This window comes from Oreochromis niloticus, linkage group LG8, assembly GCF_001858045.2.
Source record: "Oreochromis niloticus isolate F11D_XX linkage group LG8, O_niloticus_UMD_NMBU, whole genome shotgun sequence".
Classification (NCBI taxonomy): domain Eukaryota; kingdom Metazoa; phylum Chordata; class Actinopteri; order Cichliformes; family Cichlidae; genus Oreochromis; species Oreochromis niloticus.
Window position 1 is genome coordinate 9,391,432 of NC_031973.2, and position 25,565 is coordinate 9,416,996.

Genomic DNA, 25,565 nt, shown 5'->3' on the forward strand with positions numbered 1-25,565 from the left:
TTATCAGTAAAGATTGTCAGTGGTTAACACATCTGCCTCACATGCAAAAGTTCCTCGGGAGGTGTGACACCCCCAGCCTCAGCTAGATGGAAGTGTTGCATCCATCATATAATCTGTCACAAATCAAAGACACTGATCTATCAATCTGACAACTCAAAGTATTTATATCAACAAACAGTTTTGATTTAAGATACTTCATAACAATCTGATGTTTGTTTTGTTTTTTTGTGTATGACAATCATCACTGTGTAGTACTTTTTAATTGTTAGCTAATATCTATCTACAATAGCAATGCTTTCACTGTCTTGAAAGCATTGCTGAACCTGTGGAAATATGCTAAAATGAATTGTTGGGAAGGCTGGGGCTGCATACTGACACTTCCTCAGAGGATAAATACAGCAGTCGATGACCTTCAAAGCTGGCTGCATGTTACAGATAAAGAATTGGGCCCAAAAACATGTTCTGTGGATTTGCCTATAAGCAGCTGACAAATAACTGAGCCACTATAAGCACTCCCAGAGAAGCAGGAGTTGGTGGTCTTGTAGCAAATAAATGATTTAAACTTCCTTTGATGTACATAATTTTGAATTTATATCAAAACAGAAAACATTAAATATCTGTTTATATCAATGTTAATGTGTTTAATTATGCACTCTGAGGTGGATTTGTGTGTGTAAAACGTAGGCTCCATAATTGATCCCAGTAGTTGTTGATGGGGCGCTTATAATTGTAAAACCGTACCGATTATAATGCTTCATGTAAGCCAAGATGGGCATGAAAAGTTAAAGTGGAGAAACTGGTAAATTTAATGTCAAGATTTTAATTTGCAACTACAGTTTTGGTGGAGAATTTGTCATTTCTAGCAAAAAAGTTTATCAAACGGGAGACTGTACACTGGGGCTCAGGGTAGTATAAAACTATTATTTACCATCATTTAAATTAGCAACAGCTATGTTTGTAAGTTGATCCTAAGTCTGTATATTATTTATTTCAAAAAAGCCAAACTTAAGAGTTGCAGATGCACACTGTAGCTTGTTTGTCATAGGAGGGATTGATGATAGATGGTTTTTTTCTTCCAGGTCTGAAATGTAAAAGTGCTCAAATGGCTTAAATTTGCATTCCCAGTAATGGCCGGGGGGGGGCAACTTGAACAGTATCAAAAGGAGGTTGTATAGAATTATTTATATAGAATGTATTTGGCTCCCTTTGTCTATAACCTTAGAAACACTGTCTTAATGAGTTTATGATCTCATTTTATTGGTGGGTTTGGACCCTTTTTGGGGTCTATAGTGCAGATTCAAACACACTTCACCAGAAACATTAACAAAGAAGAGAGGACTCTGTTCTGATAACATAGGGTTATTGACATAAAGTGTTGGTGATGTATACTTGTTTGTTTTGGGGTTTTTTTGTTGTTGTTGGTTTTTTTTGCCCTTTAAAAAAAACTGTCCTGTCCAGTAGTTTTAGCATGTAGAATCATGGTCTGAATGCTTCGTTGTCCCAAACACATTTGCTTTCCCAAGCCGACCCCTGACAGAGCAATAGAAAAAGAAAAAGGGACATGAGGAAAGAGAGAGAGGGTAAATGTGTTTTCTAAATAGTGAAAGTTTAGTTGAACTTTAGCCGCTGTGCAGTGTAACGTAGATTTGAGTGACCAGTGGAAATGAAGCTTACAGTTATGCTAAGTTCAGTCACACAATAAACGAAATCATGGAAGAAAAGTTGATTCTGGTCATATCAAGCTCAAAACTATTCAAGTAAAGTACAGATACCTGCTACTTGAGTACAGTAACGAAGTACAAATACTTCATTACTTCTCACCTCTATAAACAATACACTGTCAGTGCAGAGAATGGAAATCAGCCAGGCAACAGGAAAAAGAGATGTATATATTTTCAAATTCAGAACATTTATTAGAATTAAAATTTAGACTAAAATAAAGTTTGTACTCCCATTTACTAATATTATTGTATTATTACATTAATATGGCACAGTTCAGTTAGCTTTGCATAAAAACACCTGGTAAAAAAATGTACTTTGAGTACATTTCAGACCTTTTCTTTTTTTCTAACTTTTACTTGAGAAAAGAAGCTGAATCAGTACTTCAGCGTTTACCGGAGTATTTTTTTAACACTAGTACTTGTACTTCTACTTAAGTACAGGATACTCTGGCCACCTCTACAGTCTATCCATCCATCTCATGTAGTTCGCTCTTGGTTCACCTTCCACTTTAATCCGTGATGCAGACTACTTGGAAGGTGCACACTCAGGTGAGAACACCTAATGTATAAACTGTCGGTAAACCCGGCTTGACTTCATCAGCCTGCACCTTAGGGACACGGGCTCTGTCACAAACCATTTTAGTCTCTCGCTTTGTGCGCTAGGACCGCCGCTGATGCGATTAACGGCACAGACGGGCGGCGAGCCGACACCCAGCACGTTGCAGAGGGCCGTGCATGCCCACCTGACAAGCACGACAGCCTGGGGATATAACCGCAGGGATATTCGGCTCACATGGGGCGAGGGGCGGAACCAGAGGATGTGACGTCCAGCTCGGAGAGGAGATTGTACCATATCCCGTAAACGCTGCTCGTTAACGTTGATGTTTGGTGGGGATTACTGCAAGCAGCGGGATGGCCGAATGAGCGCATACAGTGGGCTAAGGTGAACGGAAAGCGGAGCAGCAGCATTTAAGAGTCACGACACGGGGCCAAAGCACGCCTACAATGGATATAACCTTTGTATTATTTGCTATTATTTCTACGCTTCTCGCCATTGTGGTCGCAACGTCGCTTTTTAACGGCTCTTCGCCTGCAGCAGACTTTGCAAATGCGCGGAGTTATTTCGGACACAGAGATGGTGTGGCCGGAGGATTAGATCAATCCGGGCCGAAGCAGAATGGCCATGTACCCGATAAGAAGAAGAAGAAGAAGGAGGCGGACGACTGGTGTGAAATCAGCGGGAGCTCACACGATCACTGGGATGTAGTGAAATCTGTGCTTTCTGTAAGTAGCCTGTCTGTAATCCGCCTGTCATTTAGTGTAAACACAGAGGTCTGCGTAGATCTCCCATAATCTGTTTCACAACTATCCCTCCCACTGAGAGACTCAAATCCAAGTATAGACGCTCAGAAAAACCTTTAGATCCTTATTTCTGTGATTGTCGATTTAAAATGACCTTAAACTTAAAGATTGTGTAAAAAAATGCACCAAGTCCGATGTATTAGTGTTTACAACGTTACATATGAATACAATATCAGTACTGATACACTAACATGAAATCAGAATTTTAAGGTTGTAGCTTTTCCTCACAAAGATGTTTCACCTTCTTTGTAGACAGCTGCGTATGTCAGCTGATTGGATTGTATTCAGTATAAATTTTGATAAAATGCTTACTTTGAGCCAAAGTTGAATCTCAAATGTGAATACTGAAAGTTTTTCTAATTCTTGTCATAGAAGGTGTATCATTCCTGATAGTTTTTGGCAATAATTTATAAATGAGATATGATTTGATCAGTCAAGAAAATGAGAAGTATAAACTGTACCTAGTGGTAGTTGTTTTTTAACTTAATAACAAAAATAATAGGTGTATAGGTAACAGGTGTGCATAAAATAATAGGTGCTGGGAATGTTAACAGCAAAAAACAACAAAAAAAAAAAGTCTATCACCCTAAAGTCCTTTAATTATCTGTTGTGCATGCTTTGCTCTTATTTTGAAACGCCTAATAGAAAGCGATCCATGATACAGCCCCTCCCACCGCTCAGGTTATGACCTTCCTGGGCTGTTTTTAGGATTTTTAAAAGAGCAGCAAGATATTTTGAGTTCTACAAGAACGACAGGGTAGAAAGTCTTCAGGTTGAACAAATGTTTTCCTTATGTCTTTACCTTATAGTATAAAGTGCCTTGAGGCGACTGTTGTTGTGGCACTGTATGAATAAAATTGAATTAAATTGAATCAGGAGAGAAAGGTGTCAAATTAACCCTTAGAGAGGCAACTTTGGCTTTCTTCAGTCACCTGGGTGGAGAGGTGAAGAAATATTGAAGTGTTAAAGACTTGAATGGCTAAATTCTAGGAATAAGTCGGTAGGCAGTATAAAAGATGCATATGGTTTCCAGGTGTGAAATGTGAAAGCAAAAGTAAAGCCAATGAAGAAGTCTTTTAAACCTGTATTCTCATTAATGGCCACCAGGTGAGGGTGATAAATCGGGTTGCAAAAAGAATTCCAGTTCTGTAGAAGTCCATGGGAAAACAGTGCTCTGGCTTGACCTCTGTAAATACTTTGCTGATGAGCATTTTGAGTTGAGACTATGTCGGAAATCCAGGATATGCTTACTGAGTGTGTAAATTCATCAGTGACATCACTGTCTGTGAGGAAAACATTGAAAAGTAATGGTATAATGCTCCTCATTTACCCCATAATTATCTAACAGGAGGAAGCACACTCCCACCCTCAATCCGAAGAACTGGAAACCCCGGCTGATGGGTCCAGGCCTGGATCTCGGAATACAGTCTTAGAGGTAGAGTCATCATCCGATGCTTCATCAGGGACAGGCCGAAGGTCGCTCATTGGGCTTTCTGATACGGAGCTCCTAAAGTGTGCTTTTTCTTACCCCCAAACTGAAGGAGCATCAGAGAGAGCGGGGATGAATGGTATGCACGTTTACTCACTTGGGAAGATAAAATGTTTTAGATTTCCTTTTTTTGTTTTTTGTTTTTGGTCTTTGTTTGTTTGTTTGTTTGTTTTTATCAAAATTTGGTCTGTTTCAGCAGAAAAGGTGGAATCAAATGCAAATAATTCCTTGAAGTACGTCCCAGGAAAGGCACGATCCCACCACTTGGAAAAGATGATGACCAAAGAGGAGCTGGAGGAGGAGCAGAGGTCAGCGAAAACTACAAATATGAAAACCAGTTTCAAGGCACAGCCTATAGAAAAAGGCAATTTATTAATCAGCAACAAGCATTATTATTCTTCAAAACTGTCCATCATGACACTTACCTGTACACAACCTGGTGACCAGAAATCATTTTTATTGAAAGTTCCCTGCAGAACTTAGACTAAATTGATTTAACTGCAGTCTTTAACATGGCATAGCTAGCACTGGTTTGAAGCTGACCACCCCAGCATGCTTGAAGGTGTTGTCAGGAAACACAATCCAAAGCCAAATCCATTTTTTTGTGTTTTGCCCGTATGTGGAATCTATGTCTTTTAAACATAATTCAGGCTGTTAGAGCGTTTAAGGGATTAAAAAGGTGCATAGTTCACATTTAGTGGCTTGCACTTTATCCTTAAAGCATCAATAAACTTATAAAAAACATCTATTCATAACATTGCAAATTAAAATCTCAGAATTGGATGTCATCACTCCTTAGTTTAACATTTTGTAACTCTAAAGACAATCTTAACTAAATGTGTTTTTCATCTATTTTGCTTTTTCAGCGCCCTCCTCCCTCTAACCTTATCTACGCAGCCTCACGTGTGGTTGTGCGTCTTTAGACTGACACTCTGAGCCTTCCATCTTTAGCTCCTGTATCACTGCACAGCTTTAGGCTAGACTGAGTAAGGCAAGATTGAGTCTTTGCCAGGCATTAGCTGATGGATGAATGGCACGCAACTTAAAAAAAAACAATTTTTTTTTGTTGTTTTTTTTAGCACTGCTGGGTGAAAAATAATAGTTTTTTTTTTTCTGCATGCCCTGCTCTTATCATTGCAGGATATACTTCACCACAAACTTTAACTGTCTGTAATCCTGAAAAAGGAGCAAACTGGGTAAAGTATGACTCATTGTCACCTGCTTGTCCCAGAAGAGTCACTTTCTGGCCATTGCATGAAAACTACTTCAAACTTGACCTCAGCAGTGTTTTCTGACTAATCAGCTCTTTAAGCTTCAGTGGCCATTAAGCGACTGATGTAACTGTGGAGCGTTGCTTACCTGATCACACTCTTACTTCTCCTGCCGCCCCTGTATTCCACATTAGATGTGTGATCCTCAGGTGTCACAACAGGTGTTGATTGTATCTCCAGTGTTTGATCCTTTCAGGAATTTCCTCTACTCTGCCACACGGTGGAGTCAGTGTAATGTAACACAAGGACCTGTGCAGACAAGCAACCCCAGTCATCTCATAAACTATTCAGGAATCTATTATAAGTCATTAAATATTAGATAGTCTGAACTGATACAAAGTCACATTGATGCTGGTAATGTAGTTTTTATTGAAACAATTTTCTAAAAGATATGACATTCAATGTCTTTGTTTTTATAACTTTTACCTATTAGAAGTTCACAATTATTCCTGCTGTTCCCTCCTTTCTCTTAGTTGTAGTAGCAGTATAAGATTTCCAGTAAAAATGTTGATGCCTATAGCTCACATATGCTGGTCCAAATCAGTTGATGAGTTTGTAGCCTTGTAGGTTTTTGTTGTGGTTTCTTTTCACTCTAAGCAAATTTCTGCAGAGCCAAAATTCATGACTGCAAACCATGTGAGGATGTTCATTCTGCCTACATATGTCTAGGGTGGGAGCAACAACAAAAGAAAACAGGAAGGGGCCATGTTCTGGCCTAGTGAAAATGGAGAATTTACATTCATTTGACAACTACTGCTAGCCTGCACTGACTATTTGTGCATTCTGCACATGGTACCACTGCTGTATCCCAGAATGCAAAGCATATGGGATGACTAGGTGAAGGCAAAAAATCTCAGATTTGCAAATTATATGGTAACTGGATTGGATTGAGGTTGGATCATGTTTTCACCATAAACAAACTGCTCTGAAGGTTGTTTGGAGCTGAACAGAGACCCCTATTTCCAGAGGGTCTTGGTGCAGTTGTTTTATTCTTCACTCTAGTCAGATTGCTAAAACTAATCAAAAAATTAAACTGACTAAAACTGCAGTTGAGAACACCCTAAAAAGCTCTTGCACTCTTCACTATATTAGAATTGCTACAAACTTTCTGCAGAATCATAAATAAGATTAAACAACCCTGCACACTATTGATAATTTGGTTTTTTTAATGACTTTTTAGTTCTTCCATCTGGTAAATATTTAAGGACCCAATCCCACAGACCGATCAACAACCGTCTGGCAACAAATGGTCGCTACAGGAAAAGTGCCCTGACCGATTGTGAAGTGGTGACTGGAGGTAGCTTGCTCTTGGTTTATGAAATTGCTCATAGAACATGTTTATGGTTCAGCAAGCAGATTGCTCTGGGCACTCATAGTTTGTGTGAAAGATGCCAACTTGTCTGCAAACACTTGCCGACTACTTACACTCAAAAAAAATCCAACACCTGAAATGAAAGAAAAATCACATTTTAAAACATGTTGATTGTAGATGTAACTTTTACTTTGAAGTCAAGCATTCTCCATTGGATTTAGGTCAGCAAAGCAGAGGGGCAGTCAGTGGTATCAATATCAGTAGCTCCTTTTTTTTGGGATCAGCTCACCACAACTTGCCACGACTCGACTCGGATCAATTGGTTTTCCATTACAATTGAGTACCACATAATGTGCATGGCGGTCACTATGACAAAGGTGGACGTTGAGGCAATGATATATCTGCTGCTTGGTCTGTAGCTTTTTGTCAGACTCTGGGAACACAGCGTTGTTTTTTAGTATTTACCCTTTTTTGGGGGGGGACCATAAGGCACACCGGATTATAAGGCGCATTAAGTGAAACAAAAGAGTCAGATAAGTCAAATATTACTCATCTCATTTTTCTTACTTCTACCACTCACGTACCATTGATTCATTAATGTTGAATTCTCTTGCAGCTGCTCTATTCCCATGTTCTACTGTGTGACTGATAGCCTTCAGTTTGAAATCCGCTTCGTAAGCATGTCTCTTCAAAGGTGCCATTTTGGGGTCCTTATACACACAAAATACGATAATATTATGTTGAACAGTATGTATTACTCCATGTGGCTCCTAACTATGGTAGCCGCAATGCTCCGATCCATTTTGAGCGCCGTGTACCACATAAAATTGGTTCAGTGAGTAAACGCAACCAGAATTCATACATAAGGTGCACCGGATTATAAGGCGCACTGTCAATTTTTGAGAAAATAAAAAGGATTTTAAGTGCGCCTTATAGTCTGAAAAATATGGTGCCTTATTCCCGGGTTTCAAAAATGCCAATTCTGATTTTCGCTCTCATGACTCATCAAGTGACACCACTGACCAGTCAATCGGCAGCATGCAATCTGATGACTTCACATTTTACTACTTGCTCAGATCGCTTGCAACCCCGGCCGAGCAAGTACTCTTTTAGTACCTAGTGCCATGTGCTATGATGTAATGAAAATTCCTGAAAACCAGGGGCTAATTGCTTCGTTTCCATGAATTCCCTCCATACTACATGGCGCCCCTTGTGGCAGATGTGTTTGCGACGCGCTCTGAGTTCTACGCTCGCTTTGACACCCTCAACATCAACTATCACAGAGGGATTTTACCAGCGGAGGCAGCACAGATCTCTTCACTCACTGTGACATCGACTGAGTTATACAAGGTTCTGAGGAGGACTAACCCCTGAAAAGCAGCCGGCCGTCCAGGCAGTCCACTCCTGTACACCCTCTTCACCTATGACTGCATCCTCTCCAAGAGCAACACCTCCATCATTAAGTTTGCTGATGACACAACCATCGTCGGGCTGATCACTGGTGAAGAGGAGACTGCTTACAGGGAAGAGGTGGCCTAGCTGGTGTCCTGGTGCCTGGAAAATGATCTCTCCTTAAATGCTGAGAAGACTTAGGAGATGATTTTTGACCCGAGGCTGAGGAGAGACCAGCACGCTGCACTACACATCAACAAGACTCCGCTGGAGAGGGTGAAGACCTTCAAATTCCTACTCACCCACATCAGTGAGGATATCACCTGGACCCATAACACACGGCAGATCACCTCAGCAACAACTCTTCTTATTAAGGAAGCTGAGAAAATTAGAATTAAACTCCAAACTTCTCAGCAACTTTTACAGGTGCACAGTGGAGAGTATCCTGACAAACTCCATCATAGTGTGGTACGGGAACAGCACCACTCAGGACAGAAAGGCTCTCCAGCGTGTCATTAAAACAGCACAACTCATCTGTGGAGTACCTCACCCACCACTACAGGACATTTACAACACTCATTTCAGGAAAAGGGCACACAACGTCAAGGACCGCACCCAACCAGAGCACACACTGTTCACACTCCTGCCATCTGGCAGATGCTACAGGAGTGTGAAAGCAAGGACAACCAGACTAAACAACAGTTTCTATCCACAGGCCATCAGGCTACTGAATCACTGACTGTCAAACTTTAATTATCCATAAATCTAAATTTGCCATTTTTTACATTTATATTAACCTGTAAATTTGCAGTTTTTGTACATATCTTTACATATACACCTTAATATTGCATACTCTGTATATATTGTCACTGTGATTGTGTTCCAACTACTTGTACTTTAAATTCTTATTACACTCATCCCATAAGCTACAAGTGCTACAAAGCACTGTTTTACTTATTTATGACTTTCTTTTAGATGTGTGAAGGGAACCTGCAATGTATGAATGTATGAGTTTTATTGCTCTGCATGACCATTTGTGTTTTGCAGTACACATGGCAATAAACTTATTGAATCTTGAATACTATTGCCACATGAGGCCTAACATTGTTGTGGACCAGCTGGAACCCCAGACCTACTGTATATGTGTAGGATCCTACAATGTGTCCAAGAAGTTCATCCCAATACCTAACGGTGGCATTTTGGGCTCTGAGAGTGCTTATACTGTTCCTGCATCCACAACGGAGCAGATACAGGTCCTACTGATGGGTTAATAACTTTCTACAGCCCTGTCCAGCTTTCAAAGAGTCAATCGTCAGTGGCCTCCACCTGTAAAAACCATTCCTGTTTTGAGTGTTGTGTGTTTTGGTTATTTGAGTATATTATTGAACTAAACAGTGTAAATAAAGTCTTTGAAAGTAATCCAACATGTCCAGGATTGTTTATGTTTTTCACCTCTCAGTATTTCTTTTGTTCTTTTTTCCCCAGGGTGCAGCATGAGCAACTGGCTGCAATCTTCCAGCTACTTAAAGAAAACAAGGAGACTTTTGGGGAGGTGTCAGAGGGAGACATAGAGGAGCAGCTCCAACTCTACTCCATCTGAGACCCCTGTTGTGTCATAGATGCTCACTATGACCGTTTATTCTTAAAAACTACTAAAAAACGTCTCCATTACACCAAAGGAACTTTTTTGCAGTATTCAACGTGGCTGGACAGTGCTCTCCCAATTTTCTGATTTATTGTGTTTTACTGCTTTGTTTTTGTTGTTCTGACCACCTGTCATCCACATGAAGGGAAAACCAAACTAGACTGGATCAATTCTCACACTGAGCAGGTTAATATATGAATGAATCTTAAAAAAAATTAAAGGAATTCTGTTTATTTTACTTTTAAAATATATTTCAGATATAAGTGATATAAACCCTGAGTTATGTTTGTTTCTGAAGTTGGTTGTGTAATAAAACACATTGCTGTTAATACCTGTCTGTGTGGCTTTGTGTGTCTGAATACATTTGTTTGCTTATCTGTCTGCAAACTGTGGTGTAGCCCAGCCCATTCACATCAGTGAGAACGTGTCAAATTTAGAAGGAAGTGCAAACATACATGTGTTTAATTGAACAGCAAGCCTTCACTCGACAGCAATGGCATCCCAAATCTCCAGGATATTTTTATTGCTCCTTGTAATGACAGTTAGTTTGGTGGTTTTCATTCTATCCCAGGAATCTTTATTAAAAAGGTAATTTTTTTGATAATAATATAAAATATAATATTTTTGGATTGATAACAGCAGACATTTAAAAAAGAATCTATGTATCGATTTGCTAATTCTGAACTTTTCTTTTTGCTCCCTTTTGTCCCATTACCGTTGTGTCAGTTGGACAGTTTTCTCTGGAAAGCATGAACTCAGATGGGAAAACGTTTTCTTTGATATTAACCTCTGGGGACAGGAAGAAAAAACAGCTGTGGCTGAGACTCCAATACCTCTCCTCTACAGAGGAAATTTCACAAAGCTTCCTCAGTGGGATTTTGATGATGTCTATAACCAGGATGCCCCACCTAGACCAACAGTAAGCATGCTAAGACACAATATGACAGAAACAGTACAAATGTAGCAATTAACTTGATGGGTGTGGGCTGGTAACACTGAAGTGTGCTCAGCCATGCAGTCCCATATGGAAAAGATATATATAAATCCTACAAAGTTTATATCTCTCTTGTGTGAAACTTGTATGAAAAGCATACAAGAGTGAAAACAGATATAAGATCCCTTGAAAAATTATATAATGAAACTTGTATGTTTTGGATACTTACTAAAACAATATATGAAAGTAATGAGAAAGTGGCCACTTTCATGAGTAAATCATTTAAGTTTTTACTATTTCTTTTCCATATGTGGTCAGTCTGTTGCCTCTGCTGTAACTGTCCTGTATTTTCACTTTCATTGGCTTTCTTAATGGTTTCATTCCTTTAATTAAATTATTCTTCAAATTTCTGTAACTGTTGAGTTTGTTGTTTCCTCGGGTGTATAAAGCTTTCACAAAATCATTTTAACCGATTTCATGATTTAATATTTCTGTGATTATCAGACATGTGCCCACTCACTGCGAAACTCTCAGGATGAGAACTTCAAGAAGGCTTTTCTTCCCAACATACGTTTGTTTCTGCACAAGGACAACATTAACATGAGCGAGTGGAATCGCCTTTCACATTTTAACAATCCTTTTGGGTTTATGGACTACAAATATGATGGTAATTGTGAAACTGAATCCAGATTAAATATCAGTATATGTGTGAGGCTGATCAGCAACAAAGTAATAGATTTTTTTCGTTATTTCATTTCTTCTTCCAGTTTCTGACTCCTGATATTATAACAAAAAGCCAAAGATACAAAACAACAAAAGACAGATGCTGTTGGTGTTAAAAAAAAAATATATATATGTATATTATGGCACCTTTAAGCAGTGTTTTTTGTGTCATCTACAGTTTTCCGTAGTAAAAAGTTCCTGGTGAATCAGGTCAAAGCTCACCAAGGATTAATTAAATGATGAGTTAAAGAAAGTAAAGTTTGAACTTGTATTAAGAGACATGAAATTATTCATACAACACTAAATTAAGATACACTCACTAGTCACTTAATTAGGTAGACCTCTTCAACTGCTCTTTAATGCAAAATAGTCATTCAGTCGCAGTAGTAACTCAGTGCATTTAGACTTGTGCACATGATAGAAACAATCAAGTTTTTTTGTAAATGAAAAGAAATTTTTGCCATCAATAAGTCAAAAATTGTGTTATTATGTGAAAATTGAAACTGAATAGATTCAAATTTGTATGTTTGTGTGTGTGTGATTTGGGAAGTCTCAGACCAGCCTTAAGACTTACCCCGACTCTATCACTAATTTCAACCTTTTAAATCAAAATTTTAAGACAATTACACAGTAGTGCAGCTGCCGTACCATACCGTGATGCAGTAGGTTAGCAGGCTCTTAATGGACGAGCGGTAGAAGGTCAGTAGTAGGTTGGAGTTCAGCTTGTACTTCCTGAGGACTCTCAGGAAGTGCAGCCGCTGTTGGGCCTTCTTGACGACCGCTGAGATGTTGTCTGTCCAGGAGATGTCAGCAGAGATGAGGACACCAAGGAACCAGAAGGTGTGGACCCTCTCCACACACTTCCCATTGATGTAAAGGGGGGCGAAGTCAGTGCTGTGTCTCCTGAAGTCAACAATGAGCTCTTTGGTTTTCTTAGTGTTCAGTGTCAGGTTGTTTTCTGAACACCAGGCTGCCAGCTTCAGGACTTCCTCTCTGTAGTCTGCCTCGTCTCCCTTTGACATGAGTCTGACTACCGTGGTATCATCAGCAAACTTGATGATGATGAGATTGTTGTTGTGGGTCGAACTGCAGGCGTGGGTGTAGAGAGAATACAGAAGGGGGCTCAGCACACAGCCCTGTGGGGAGCCGGTGCTTAGTGTGCGAGTGGAGGAGAGATGAGGGCCGAGTTTTACAGTCTGGGGCTGGTTTGTGAGAAAGTCCTTTATCCAGGCACATGTGAGAGGAGGGAGGCCAAGAGTGACCAGTTTGGTGATGAGGATGTCTGGGATGATTGTATTAAAGGCTGAGCTGTAGTCCACGAAGAGCTTTCGGATGTAGCTCTGCCGCTGCTCTAGGTGACTCAGCACAGCGTGGAGGGCTGTGGCGATGGCGTCTTCTGTGGATCTGTTTGCGCGGTATGCAAACTGGTGGGGGTCGAATTCTGGGGGAAGGTAATCCTTGATGTGCTGAAGGACTAGTCTCTCAAAGCATTTCATGATTACCAGCGTGAGGGCCACAGGGCGGTAATCATTCAGGCTGGTGATGGGAGACTTCTTCGGCCCTGGGATGGTTGTGGCTGATTTTAGACAGGATGGGATGGCTGCCTGATCCAGTGAGAGGTTGAAGAGTCTGGTGAAGATGAGGGTGAGCTGGTGTGCACATGCTCTTAGTACCTTGCCAGGTACTCCGTCTGGACCGGCCGCCTTCCTGGGGTCCACTGCTAGGAGCACACGTCTGACATCGTGCTCCGTTACAGTGAGTGGAGCGGTGCAGGAACCAGGTGAGGGTGAGGATGAGGATGGGAGCAGGGCTGAGGCAGATGAGTGCTGCTGTTGTGGTGTTTCAAAGCGGGCGAAGAAGCTGTTTATTTCCTCTGACAGCTGCACACTCAGGTTTTCTGTTTTCACAGTGCTGCCTCTGTGGTTGATGATGTCTTGCATTCCCTGCCACATCTCCCGTGTGTTGTTGCTGGACAGGTGGGACTCAATGTTCCTTTTGTGTAATCCCCCTTTTCAGGTCAGCTCGAGCAGCCCTGTACAGAGCTCTGCCACCTGACCTGAAGGCAGCATTGCGGGCTTTGAGGAGTGAGCGGACCTCGCTGGTCATCCAGGGTTTTTGGTTTGGGAAAACCCGAATGCTTTTGTCCACAGTCACATTTGCAGTACAGAACTTGATGTAGTCCAGTACTGATCCTGTGAAAGTTTCTAGGTCCTGGGTGTTCAAATATGTCCCAGTCTGTCTGTGTGAAGCAGTTCTGTAGTTTGGAGAGAGCATTTTCAGGCCAGGTTGTAACCGTCTTTGTGGTGGGCCTGGCACTGCATCTGAGGGGGGTGTAGGCTGGGGAGAGCAGGAGGGAGAGGTGGTTGGACTGACCGAGGTGGGGGAGGGGTATGACTCTATATGCATGCTTGATGTTGGAGTAAAGATGGTCTAGAGTGTTTTCTCCTCTGGTGGGACATTTGACATGCTGATAGAACTTTGGGAGTACAGTCTTTATGTTGGCCTTATTAAAGTCACCTCCAATTATGTGAACACCGTCCGGATGGGCCCGCTGCTGTTCGTTAATGGTGTTCAGCAGGATAGAGAGCGCCGTGTTTCCGTTGGCATCGGGTGGAATGTACACAGCCGTGATGATCACTACTGTTAGCTCTGTTCTGGTAGAAAAAAAGGCCGGTATCTTACTGACATGTACTCGAGGTTCGGGGAGCAGTGACTGTTTATAATTATTTTTTAAATTAATTAATTAATTAATTTTAATCCGTTTTATATGTAAATAATCTGCATACCTTGTTATAAAGATATGAAATGGATTTTGCTTTGAACAAAAGACAAACAAAAAGGAGAAAATGGCAAAGATGAGGAAAATTGAAGAAGATATGGAGGAGATTAAACTGTCGCTCAACTCGTAGTGGACGGACGTCGAGAAGGTAGTAACAAGGAATGTTAACGACTTTGATGGACCAAATCAAAGAATTAAAAAGCTTGATTAAGGAAAAAGATAAGACAATCCAGCTCTAGAAAGGAAAGTGGACGACTTAGAACAGCATGTGCGACTGGAGGACGTGGTTATTACTGAGGAGCAATTTAGGGATAATGTTGAAATATGAATTAATGAAAATGTATTGCCTATCAATTGTAGAAGCCTCTATAAAAGTTTTGTTTTGATCAATGATTTGTTGAATACCCTGAAAGGCAAGTTTAAAGTAATAGCACTATCGGAAACATGGATAGACGAGGAAAGGGGTTGTGACTTTCAACATTGATGGGTGTGAATTATATCATATAAACAGATCTAATAAGAAGGCAGGAGGTGTGGCACTTTTTGTTGATAGTGATTTGAAATGTAAACAAATTGAATATATGTCTGTGACTATTGGTGGTTTAATGGAGTGTGTGACAGCAGAAATAGAAATGGAAAGAAGGAGTAATATAATTGTTATTTGTATGTATAGGAGGCCTGGGACACTGATAGAAACATTTGCAGATGTAGTAGAAGATTTATTGAGTAAGGTAAAGGGAAATAAAACATTTTGTATTTGCAAGGATTATAATATCGATTTTTTTTAAAGTGTCCAATTATAAGGCATCATCAGATTTTTTTGAGATATTATTTGGAAGAGGATTACTGAAATCCTAGTATAATAACTGAAACTTCAGCTAAGATAAGACTTTATTGATCCCACGACGGGGAAATTTTTGCGTCACCTCAGCTCAGGTACAGATGTCGGAAAGAAAGACAAAAATACAAATAAGTACAATCAATGAAAAAAGTAAGATAATACACTATATACAATGGTAGCATACACAGTATGTGATTATGGATATGGTTGAAAATATGGAAGACATGAACTATATCGCTAGATATAGCTATTGTACCACTACTATTCCTATTTATAGACATGTACACACACACACACACACACACACACACACACACACACGTACACACTAAATATACATATGTATACATATACATACATATATACCTGCAGATGTCCATACACATGGAAGGTCCATTATGCATGAAGTGGTGACCGTGGATGTTCACAGTGTCCAGTGACCTATGACATTGTGATTGAGGAGTTATAGAGTCTAACTGCTGTTGGGATGAATGATCTGCGAAAGCGCTCCTTCCTGCACCGAGGGTGTTTCAGTCTCTGACTAAAGGAGCTGCTCAGCCCACTCACATACTCATGCAGTGGGTGATGTGAGTTGTTCATGATGGATGTCAGCTTTACTAACATCCTCCTCTCGCCAACCACCCCCACAGACTCCAGGGGACATCCCAGCACGGAGCTAGACCTCCGCACCAGTTTGTCAATCCTGCTCCTGTCCCTGTCCGTGCATCCACTCCCCCAGCAGGCCACTGCATAGAAAAGGGCAGATGTTACCACAGTGTCATAGAATGTCCTTAACAGAGTCCTGCAGACTCCGAAGGACCTCAGTCTCCTCAGCAGGTGGAGTCGACTCTGGCCCTTCTTATACAGGATGTCTGTATTTGTAGTCCAGTCCAGTTTATTGTTATATGATCTACTTTAATTGATCATATTTTCATTAACAGCTTGGAGAACAACATTACAAGTGGTCTTGTCATAAATGACATAAGTGATCATTTACCTGTTTTTTTCACTTTAGATTATAAAATGACAAAAGGAGGAAGTGTGTGGGACAGATATATAAGGATTAGAAATGATGATGCAATAAACAAGTTCAGGCATGATCTTTTAAGAGAAGATTGAATGAGGTCTGTGTAAATGAGGTCAATGCTGCATAGGAGGCGTTCTTAAATACTTATTTGGTTTTGTATGAAAAACACTGTCCACTGGTATTATATAAGCAAAAGAAAAAGAAAATTATTGGTAAACCATGGATAACAACGGGGCTAGAAAATGCATGTAAAAAGAAAAATAAACTGTACAGAGATTATATAAAACTTAGAACAAATTCTGCTGAAATGAAATATAAAGTTTATAAAAATAAGTTAGTATCAATTATGAGAAAGGTTAAGAAAGAATATTATAATAAATTATTTTAAGAAAATAAAAATAATATATTTTTTTATTTTTTTTTATCTAACCTTTATTTAACCAGGAAGATCCCATTGAGATTAAAAACCTCTTTTTCAAGGGAGACCTGGCCAAGATAGGCAGCAGCAAGTGTCTCACAGTTACAGAAATTACTCAATTAAACACAGGTGGCAACAACACACATGCAAAAATAAATGAAAAACAGAAAAAATAAAATAAAATTCAGTAAAATATTAAGGTTACTTGGAATATTTTTTAAGTATTGGGTAATAAATAAGTATCCTTAAATTTAGTGATATGATTGAAGTGGTAAATGAATTTAATTCTTTTTTTGTAAATATCAGACCTAACCAGACAAACTTAATTAGAAAACAGGATGATTCAGAATGGAAAGGAGATAGAATAGTGGTAAAGTTATTTTTAGGGGATAGCATTGAAAAAGAAATTATAGTTATTGTAGCAAAGTCTAAAAATAAGACATCCACTGATTGTGATGGGTTAGACATGGTCATAGTAAAAAAAGACTTTGGATTCTGTAATCAAACCTCTCTGCTATATTTTTAGTCTTTCGTTTTATACGGGTGTATTTCCTGACTGAATGAAAGTGGCAAAAGTTATACCACTTTATAAATCAGGAGACAGAAATTATAGATCAGTGTCATTGCTGTCACAGTTTTCTAAAGTGCTTGAAAAACTCTTTGCGCAAAGATTTGATAGTTTCATTGAAAAACATCAATTTTTAAGTGAAAGTCAGTATGGATTTTGATAAAACAGATCAACAGCCATAGCATTAATGAATACTATTGAAGACATTTCATCAGCAACACATAATAATAAATATACTATAGGGGTATTCATTGAATTAAAAAAAAGCTTTTGACACTCTGCAACACTCCATCTTGATTTCCAAGTTAAGTACTTCTGGTGTGAGAGGAATTGTATTGAACTGGTTAAGAAGTTACTTAGATAATAGCTTTCAATATGTGCAGTATTTAGGTAACTCATCTGAAAGAATGAAAATAGAATGTGGGGTCCCTCAAGGTTCTGTTTTAGGAACAAAACGTTTTAATTTATATCTAAACTACATTTGTAATGTGTCAAAAATGTTAACTTTTGTTTTGTTTGCAGGCGACACTAATTTTTATTGTTCCAGAGAAAACTTGAAAGAATTGGCTAAAATTATGGTTATTGACATGAAAAAACTAAAAAAAATGGTTTGATGTAAATAAGTTATCGCTGAATTTGGCAAAAACAAAGTTTATGATATTTGGAAATCGTGTAAAGGAGGAAGAGGTAGTATCATCTATAGATGGAGTATTGATTGAAAGAGTTACAGAATTACGTTTTCTGGGTGTAATAGTGGATGACAAGTTAACATGGAAATCTCATATTGAACATGTTAAAAAAAAGATGGCCAAAAGTATTTATATCCTGGGTAATGCTATATATATTAGATTACAAGGCAATGCGAATATTATATTTTTCATTATTTTTACCCTATCTGAGTTATTGTGTCGAAGTACGGGGGAATACATATGCGACTAATATAAAACCGTTACACTTATTACAGAAGAGAGCGCCACCACTTATGCATAGTGTTAAATATATGTCTGTACTCATGTGTTTCTTTTCATTTGCAGAAGTGATGGCTTCAGTGAAGCTAATTCCAAAGCCAAAAGAGCCACTGCTCCTCCCAAAACCAGGAGGCGATGGCTGTGTTCACTGTGCTGTGGTGGGTACGGCAGGAATTCTGAACGGCTCAAAAGTGGGTGCAGAGATCGATGCTCATGATTACGTTTTTCGGTACGTAACAGGTACAAAACAAACCTGTTGTTAATGTTCTTTAAACTGAAGGTAACTGTAATGGTCAAATGTTTCTATGTCATTGCAGTTTGATGCAGAGCACAGCAATCACTTAGATTTGATGTAATCTCTAGGGACACACAACATTCAAAAATGCTGCAGAAATATATACCTAGTATATATCAAGTGTGTATTTCTATAATATGTGTATTCTATAATATTTTCTTCAACCAGTGATGAATAATAAGGTTCTAGCTTGATGGAGGGCTTTCTTTTTTTTTTTTTTCAAAAAGCAGTAAACTATTTTTCCAGGTTAAATGAAGATGTTCTAATTTAGTGAGATGCCATTTCCTCTCCAGCCTATGAGTACTTCTGATTTGAGGCTTTTTTCAGAGGAGCCTCAGTATCCAGAGTCTTATGCAGTAAAGATGTAACACTATTAATAAGATAATCATCTGTGAGAGTAGAATTCAGCTGGCTGCTCTGCTCTGTGGGGGCACAATGAATTGAGGAAGATAACAGTGGAGGAATTATATCCTTAAACTTAGTTACAGCACTTTCAGAGAGACATGTGACAGATGCATTAGCCCCAGCTGTCTAATGTATTATTGCAAATTTAAACGTTATTAGGAATTGATCAGATGAAAGAGATTTTCAGTGAACACTGCTAAATGTTCAGTTTGTCAGAACAAGATATAGAGTATGATTACAGTGGTGGGTGGGTTCTTTTATATTTGATCTCAGCCGAGCACTAAAGCAGATAAATGTCTGAGAAAATCAGAAACTCTGAGTAAGGACCAGGTGAAATACAGTACAACAATAAATAAAAGAGTTGGTTTTTTTTTTAAATTTTCCGCTCTGAAGAACAATTAATACCCCAGGGCTGTTGCAATAATAAATGAACACTTTTCACTAATTTCTGCAATATATATATATATATATATATATATATATATATATATATATATATATATATACACACATATACATATGAACTTCAGCTCCACGTAACGCCATCATTTCAAATAAATTGGTGGACAAACTTCATGCACTGACTGACATACATTACTCACCGACCGCTCTCAAGCTGTCAGGCTGGGCAAGCAAACATCCTCCATCGTAGAGTCAACATCCACTTTTGTATGCTCTGTACACACAATTTTTCCATAACATGAGCATGACTGTTAAGTTTGCAGATCATACAAGTCATTGGATGCATGACTGACAAAGATGATTCGTACAAGGAAGAGGTATATGCTTAACATTTGCAAATAATAACATAGTCCTCAACACAAACCAGGTTGTTCCGACTTGCAAATTTGAATTTCATGTGTTAAAATTATAAATTTAACTTTGTACTCAAGAGAAAAGAAGAGAAGATGAATTAATGGAGATTTAGAACACATAATGAAAAAACCAAATAAGGAAATATCTTTGGACGATTGACGGTCCATCCCTCAGACACAGTGTGGTGTTCCTGAACCAGCTTAACAATGGAATCACTACTTTATGCTCACCATTGCCATTCAATTAAACCAACGTAAACTGAACCAAAGATCAACTTCCAGAATTGTGTCTGTTTGGCAGGATGAACGGTGCCGTTACCAAAGGTTATGAGGAAGATGTAGGAAATAGAACATCAGTGTATGTTCATACAGAGCACTCCATCACTGCATCACCTTATTTTTTTGGGAAGTATGGATACAAATCTGCCCCTCATGATGAGGTAGTAAAACTTACAAGACTACACTGTGATATTGCTTATACTGTCCACAAACTAAAGATTATTTCACGCCATAATTTTTCTCTTGGCAGGGAATAAAATATGTGCTGATTCCTGAGGCAATGAGAGATTTCCGATGGCTCGAGGGTCTTTTCAAAGGACACGAGGGCTTTAGTGGCCCACACCACAAGAAATGGTGATTATCAACTGCATCAAATTAAGTAGTTATGTAATAGTTATTTTTTCTCCTGCTCTGACAGATCTCAATTTTTATAATTAGTTTATAGTGTCATAAGACAATCTTTTAAGAGCAGCCTTCTCAGCTAAGAGGTGTGAGTGGAGAAGAACTAGAGACAATTTACCAGCTGTGTTTTGTCTAACTGGTAAAAATCCAGGGCCTTCCTTGTGGCTCCTACATGTCACTGCTGATTACACCCACAAGTGAGGTGTTCACAGGTGCCTCATTGTTAGCAGATGTACTCTACAAATGCACTCTGGGAACAGCTAAAACAACTTGAGTTGCTATCTACTTTTTCTTTTAGGCTTTAATGGACAATTGTATTGCCTTGTATTAAAAAAACTAAAATTAATAATATCAATTATCCCTCCTCTCTCTTGTGTTTTCACCTCACCAGGCCAGGGACCTACTATTCAGGGCAGTACAATGAGAGCCGATTCTACGTTCTCCACCAGGACTTCCTCCGATATGTGAGGAACAGGTCAGACTCCTATGAGCATACTATACCGACTATTTGTGGTTTAAAATGGACCTATGTTGGTAATAATTTAATAAGTTTGCAGAAAAGCTGGTTCCATACCTGGACAGGTTACTGGTGCATCCCAGGGCCAACATAGAAACAGGCAGCAGTTCACACTCTTCCATCATCTAATAATTGTTTGTCTTTCCTGAACAAGTTTGCTCTTAAAGTTAACTCCATTCTGGGAGAGTGAATCTTCTGAGCTTCTGCTCGGCTCTGTTGAGCAGGAAATTAACTAGGCATAATTTTTTTTATGTTTTTTTTTTTTTTTTTAAATGTTTCTGGGTCTTTTGACCCAGCATTTTGAGTTTATGGTTGTTCTTTGTGTTGTAATGCTTTAGGTTTCTATTATTTAGTATTTAGTTTAGCCTTGGTTTTGCTTACATGTTTAGTTTTATTTCTGTTTCCATTTTTTCTTGTCGATGTGACTCGTCTCCCTTTTCTGTTTACGTTTCCCTACTTGTGTTTTATTCCATCCCTTCTCTGTCATGTGCTTTCGTATACGTTTTCCCCAGCCCATCTTGTCTCTCTCTCCCCTCCATTTCTCATCTTTCTTAATTGTTCCATATTTTTCCTTCTTTCAATGTCAAATCATCTCTTAACCCTTCCAGTATTTTTCCTACTTTTCGAGGTCTCATGTATTGATATCATGTATATGGTTTTATGTTAGCTTTCGTCTTGTTACTTTCCTCGTTTGATTTGTTTGTCACAAGCCGCAATAAAGGCACGCCTTCTGTTAAGTTCAGTCTCGCTTCTCGTTGTCTACATTTGGGTCTGCACAAATCAAAATCCACACAGTCTGCCACCCCAGACTGTGACACGTCTCTGATTTTTGCCACGATTTTCAAGTAACCTATATTTGATGACCGCATACTAAAACTGGAAGTTCTGTTTTTTGTACCACCCCAATATTTTTGTGGCCCCCTAGATATTTGGATAATTTACAGCCTTTTATGAAGCTGTTCTAGCTAAATAGTCAATGTTCAGGTTTTATATATATTCTTTTAATCTGTTTTGTTTTGTTTTTCTGTTAATGTTCCATTTAAGCGCTTTTTTTAATCCACAGGTTCCTAAAGTCACCTAATCTGAATAAAAGATTCTGGGCAATAGTCAGACCAACCAATGGAGCATTCGCTCTCTTCCTGGCTTTGCATACTTGTGACACAGTGAGTTAATATTACCTTTACATTTCAGTGTGAGAGGTATTGGTTTCCACACCTATATACACAATACAGAGACTGAAAGCCTCAAAGCAGTTTAATGAAAAAAAAGCTATTTAACACGTTTTCTGCAAAGTAGATCTATCTATATGTCACAGTCAAACCACAAACCAAACGAATCTTGAAAAAAAAGCAATCTTGAAATTACGTAAATATAAACCCAGATGGACAACAACACCACATGACATATTAGACCAAGTAATCATTTATCACCCGTGACGGTACTGTTACGCCCCCACTTAAAATCCAAGTGTTGACCGGGGTGGGGGGTAACACAAAGAGAAAAAGAAAACATGAACTACTGGAAAATTAAAGTCATTAAACACGATTTATTGCCCCAAAACTACTACAGTAAAAAAAAAAAAAAAAAAAAAAAAACCCACACAGGGAAGCTCTCCTCGTCGGGGTCTCCAAGGCCAAAACAACAAGCAAAACACCCCCTTTAGCTAAAAATCAAACCAAGAATTCTCTAACCAAAACAAAATACAATGACTGAGCTCCCCGTCTAACCAAAACAGGAGAAAACAGTTAAAACAAAAATGGCAGAGAACCCCTACCTGCTTCCACAACGATGAACTAATTAACACAGGGCACACCTATGCTCACAATAAAAGAAAGAAAAACAAAGTTCAGAGTTTTAAGTTCTCACGCACGCACGCACGCACGCACGCACGCACAAAGGCCTGCTGCCCAAAACACTATGGCTCACAGCTCTGGCAAAATGGGGGAAAATGGCAGGGGGGTGGCAGTTTAGGATGGCAGACTATATGCCGTGGCTGACGAGCTGAAACACCCCTCAGCTGTGGCTCATGAGGCACACCTGCAACACAAGAAAAGGAAAAAAAACCTCTCTCTCCCCGAGGGAGAGCCACCAGAGGTCAGCGACCGTAACAGGTACCGAATCATCGTGTAGAATCGTCTTTAGCAGCAATAACCAAAGTTTCTCACATTGTTGTTCAGGAATTTTGTCCCGCTCATCTTTGCAGTGTTGCTTCAGTTCATTAAAGTTTGCAAGCATTTCTTTACGTTGACTGGGCCATTGATTTTTCAGCCATTCTCTTGTACATTTGTTGCACAGAAAATACCGGTTATAAACTTAAAAAGTGCAGGAATTTTTTTATAGCATTTTTTTGTGCTCAACTAAATGATTGTGCCCAGGCACTGTGGCTGAAAAATCAAGCTTAACACATCAGTCCTCAAAGCTGATGTCCTGCTTGTTGGTATGAGGTGTTTAAAAAATAATGTGCTGTGTTTTTTTTTTTGTTGAGTCTGTGCTTCCAGAGGCCCTGCTAGTTTAGAAACTTATTCTCGTGAAGGACAAAAACAAGACAGAACATCTTCAACCGGTCTTTTACTCGCTAGCGAGGGAAGGCTGATCAGAACCAGCTCTTGGAGCTCAACACTCCTCACCTGTCTCCAAACCAACTCCTTCCAAAAGCAGCCCTCCTAGTAGCCTTTTTTTGAAAAACTGTTACAACACACAACACAACACAAACACCTGAACAGTGTTTCTGAAGTCTCTCTGGGTCATTCACAAGCAATTTGTAAATTAAAATGTGCTGCTATGCCCTTTTTATAGAGAAGAAGCAACCATCAGTCTCCTGGAATTGTGCTGTCAGGCACTTTTAATTAATAATTATTTTATTTATTATTTTATTTATTATTATTATGACCTATTATTATTGCTATTTTTGCTGTTGTTTTTCTTGATGGGAACTGTATTAAGGTATTCTGCAAACTATATCTTGGAAGTAAGGATTTTTTTCTCTCTCTTTCTGTATCCTCAGGTGGATGCATATGGATTCATGACTGATGAGTACATGAAATACTCCAACTACTATGTTCAGAAATACATTAAAACTAAAGTAATTTTCTATTCCAACCATGACTACATTTTGGAGAAGAATACATGGAAAGACCTTCACAACAGAAAAATAATAAAGCTGTATCAAAGAACGGAGCCAGAATCAGGGACTGAAAAGCCAAAGTAACACTGAGTCCACCCGCAAGGATAAAACCTACACCACTGATGATATTCAAGAGCCATGTCAGCAAGCACAGCAAGAAGGTCCTTTGTTCACATCCACCACATAACTGGAGGCTTTCTTTGTGGAGTTTGCATGTTCTCTCTGTGTCTGTGTGGGTTCTCTCTGGGTAATTCAGCTTCCATTGATTGTCCATTAAGACATGCACTTAGTGGGGTTAGGTTAATTGGTGATGGTATATTGGCCATAGGTGTGAATGTGAGTGTCAATGGTTTCGTGTCTCTCTCTGCAATAAACTGGTGAGCTATCCAAGGTCTGCTACGCCTCTTGCCCTGTGACTGCTTACTTGTGTGTCTTGTCTCTGTGGTTTTTTTTTAACCTTTCTGTGTCCTCATTTTTGCCCCCACATCTGTCGTGTCTTTCATTGTCTTGTCTGTGTCCCAATTCTGTCAAGTTAATCTATTTTAGTCTCAGTGTTAGTCACCTCCTGTTTTGTTTTGTTAGTCTCTAGTTTTATGTGTGTTATGTTCGGTTTTGCTTCTTCTTGTCTAGTTACTCAAATTCTATTCAGCTGTGTTCCCTGGTGTTTCTCATCTCCCTAATTACCTGGTCTGTATGCATTGTCCTTTCTTCTTTATTGTGTTCACCTTTAACCTGTGTGTTCCACTTTGTGGGTTTGCTGTATGATACTTTTCATTTAGATAATTTGCACTTGGCTCATATTTTCTTATTTTTATGAGCTTTCAACAATAAAGCTGTTTTTCAGTTTTAAGTCCTGTTTTCCGAGTCCTGCTTTTGGGCCCTGCTCTTATAAAGTATACCTGGAATTTTACAGTATTAGGAGTTTTTCAGTCAGAAGCCCCACAAGGTTTGTTAGTCATGTCTTAACATGTTTAAGAAGACATGAAATATTAACTGCAGCCACATAAAGAACATAAATGACTTTGGTACAATAGCTAATAGTTGCATTTAAAATTAAAATAACAAAATTGTTCAAATGTTTTTTGCTTTATTAACTCAATGTAATGTGTTTATTTTTAATTAAATATGCCTCTTAATGAAAAAACACATCAACAATATGGAAAGACAGATGCAACAATACATTGTTTGATGTTCAACCCAGATCATTGTTTACTTACAACCTTAGAAAAACATATTAATGTAAAGCACTTAAATGTTTTTGCTCACCTACTTAAGTTA

General features: G+C 38.9%; 1 protein-coding gene across 2 annotated transcripts; it reads left to right on the forward strand.

Moving 5' to 3' along the window:
- LOC100709034 (alpha-N-acetylgalactosaminide alpha-2,6-sialyltransferase 1) lies at positions 1-25,137 on the forward strand. 2 transcript variants are annotated; one of them, XM_025909930.1, is made up of 12 exons: positions 1-3,005; positions 4,432-4,651; positions 4,769-4,880; positions 10,033-10,780; positions 10,919-11,111; positions 11,631-11,793; positions 18,517-18,679; positions 20,267-20,405; positions 20,495-20,598; positions 21,038-21,121; positions 22,227-22,326; positions 24,168-25,137. In XM_025909930.1, the coding sequence occupies exons 4-12, from the start codon at positions 10,686-10,688 to the stop codon at positions 24,369-24,371; spliced, it is 1,245 nt and encodes a 414-aa protein (XP_025765715.1). In that variant the 5' UTR covers positions 1-3,005; positions 4,432-4,651; positions 4,769-4,880; positions 10,033-10,685; the 3' UTR covers positions 24,372-25,137. The 2 variants fall into 2 exon arrangements, with proteins under 2 accessions (XP_025765715.1, XP_005465319.3); XM_005465262.4 differs by having other exon boundaries at positions 4,772-4,880.
- Positions 25,138-25,565: the final 428 nt, after the last annotated feature.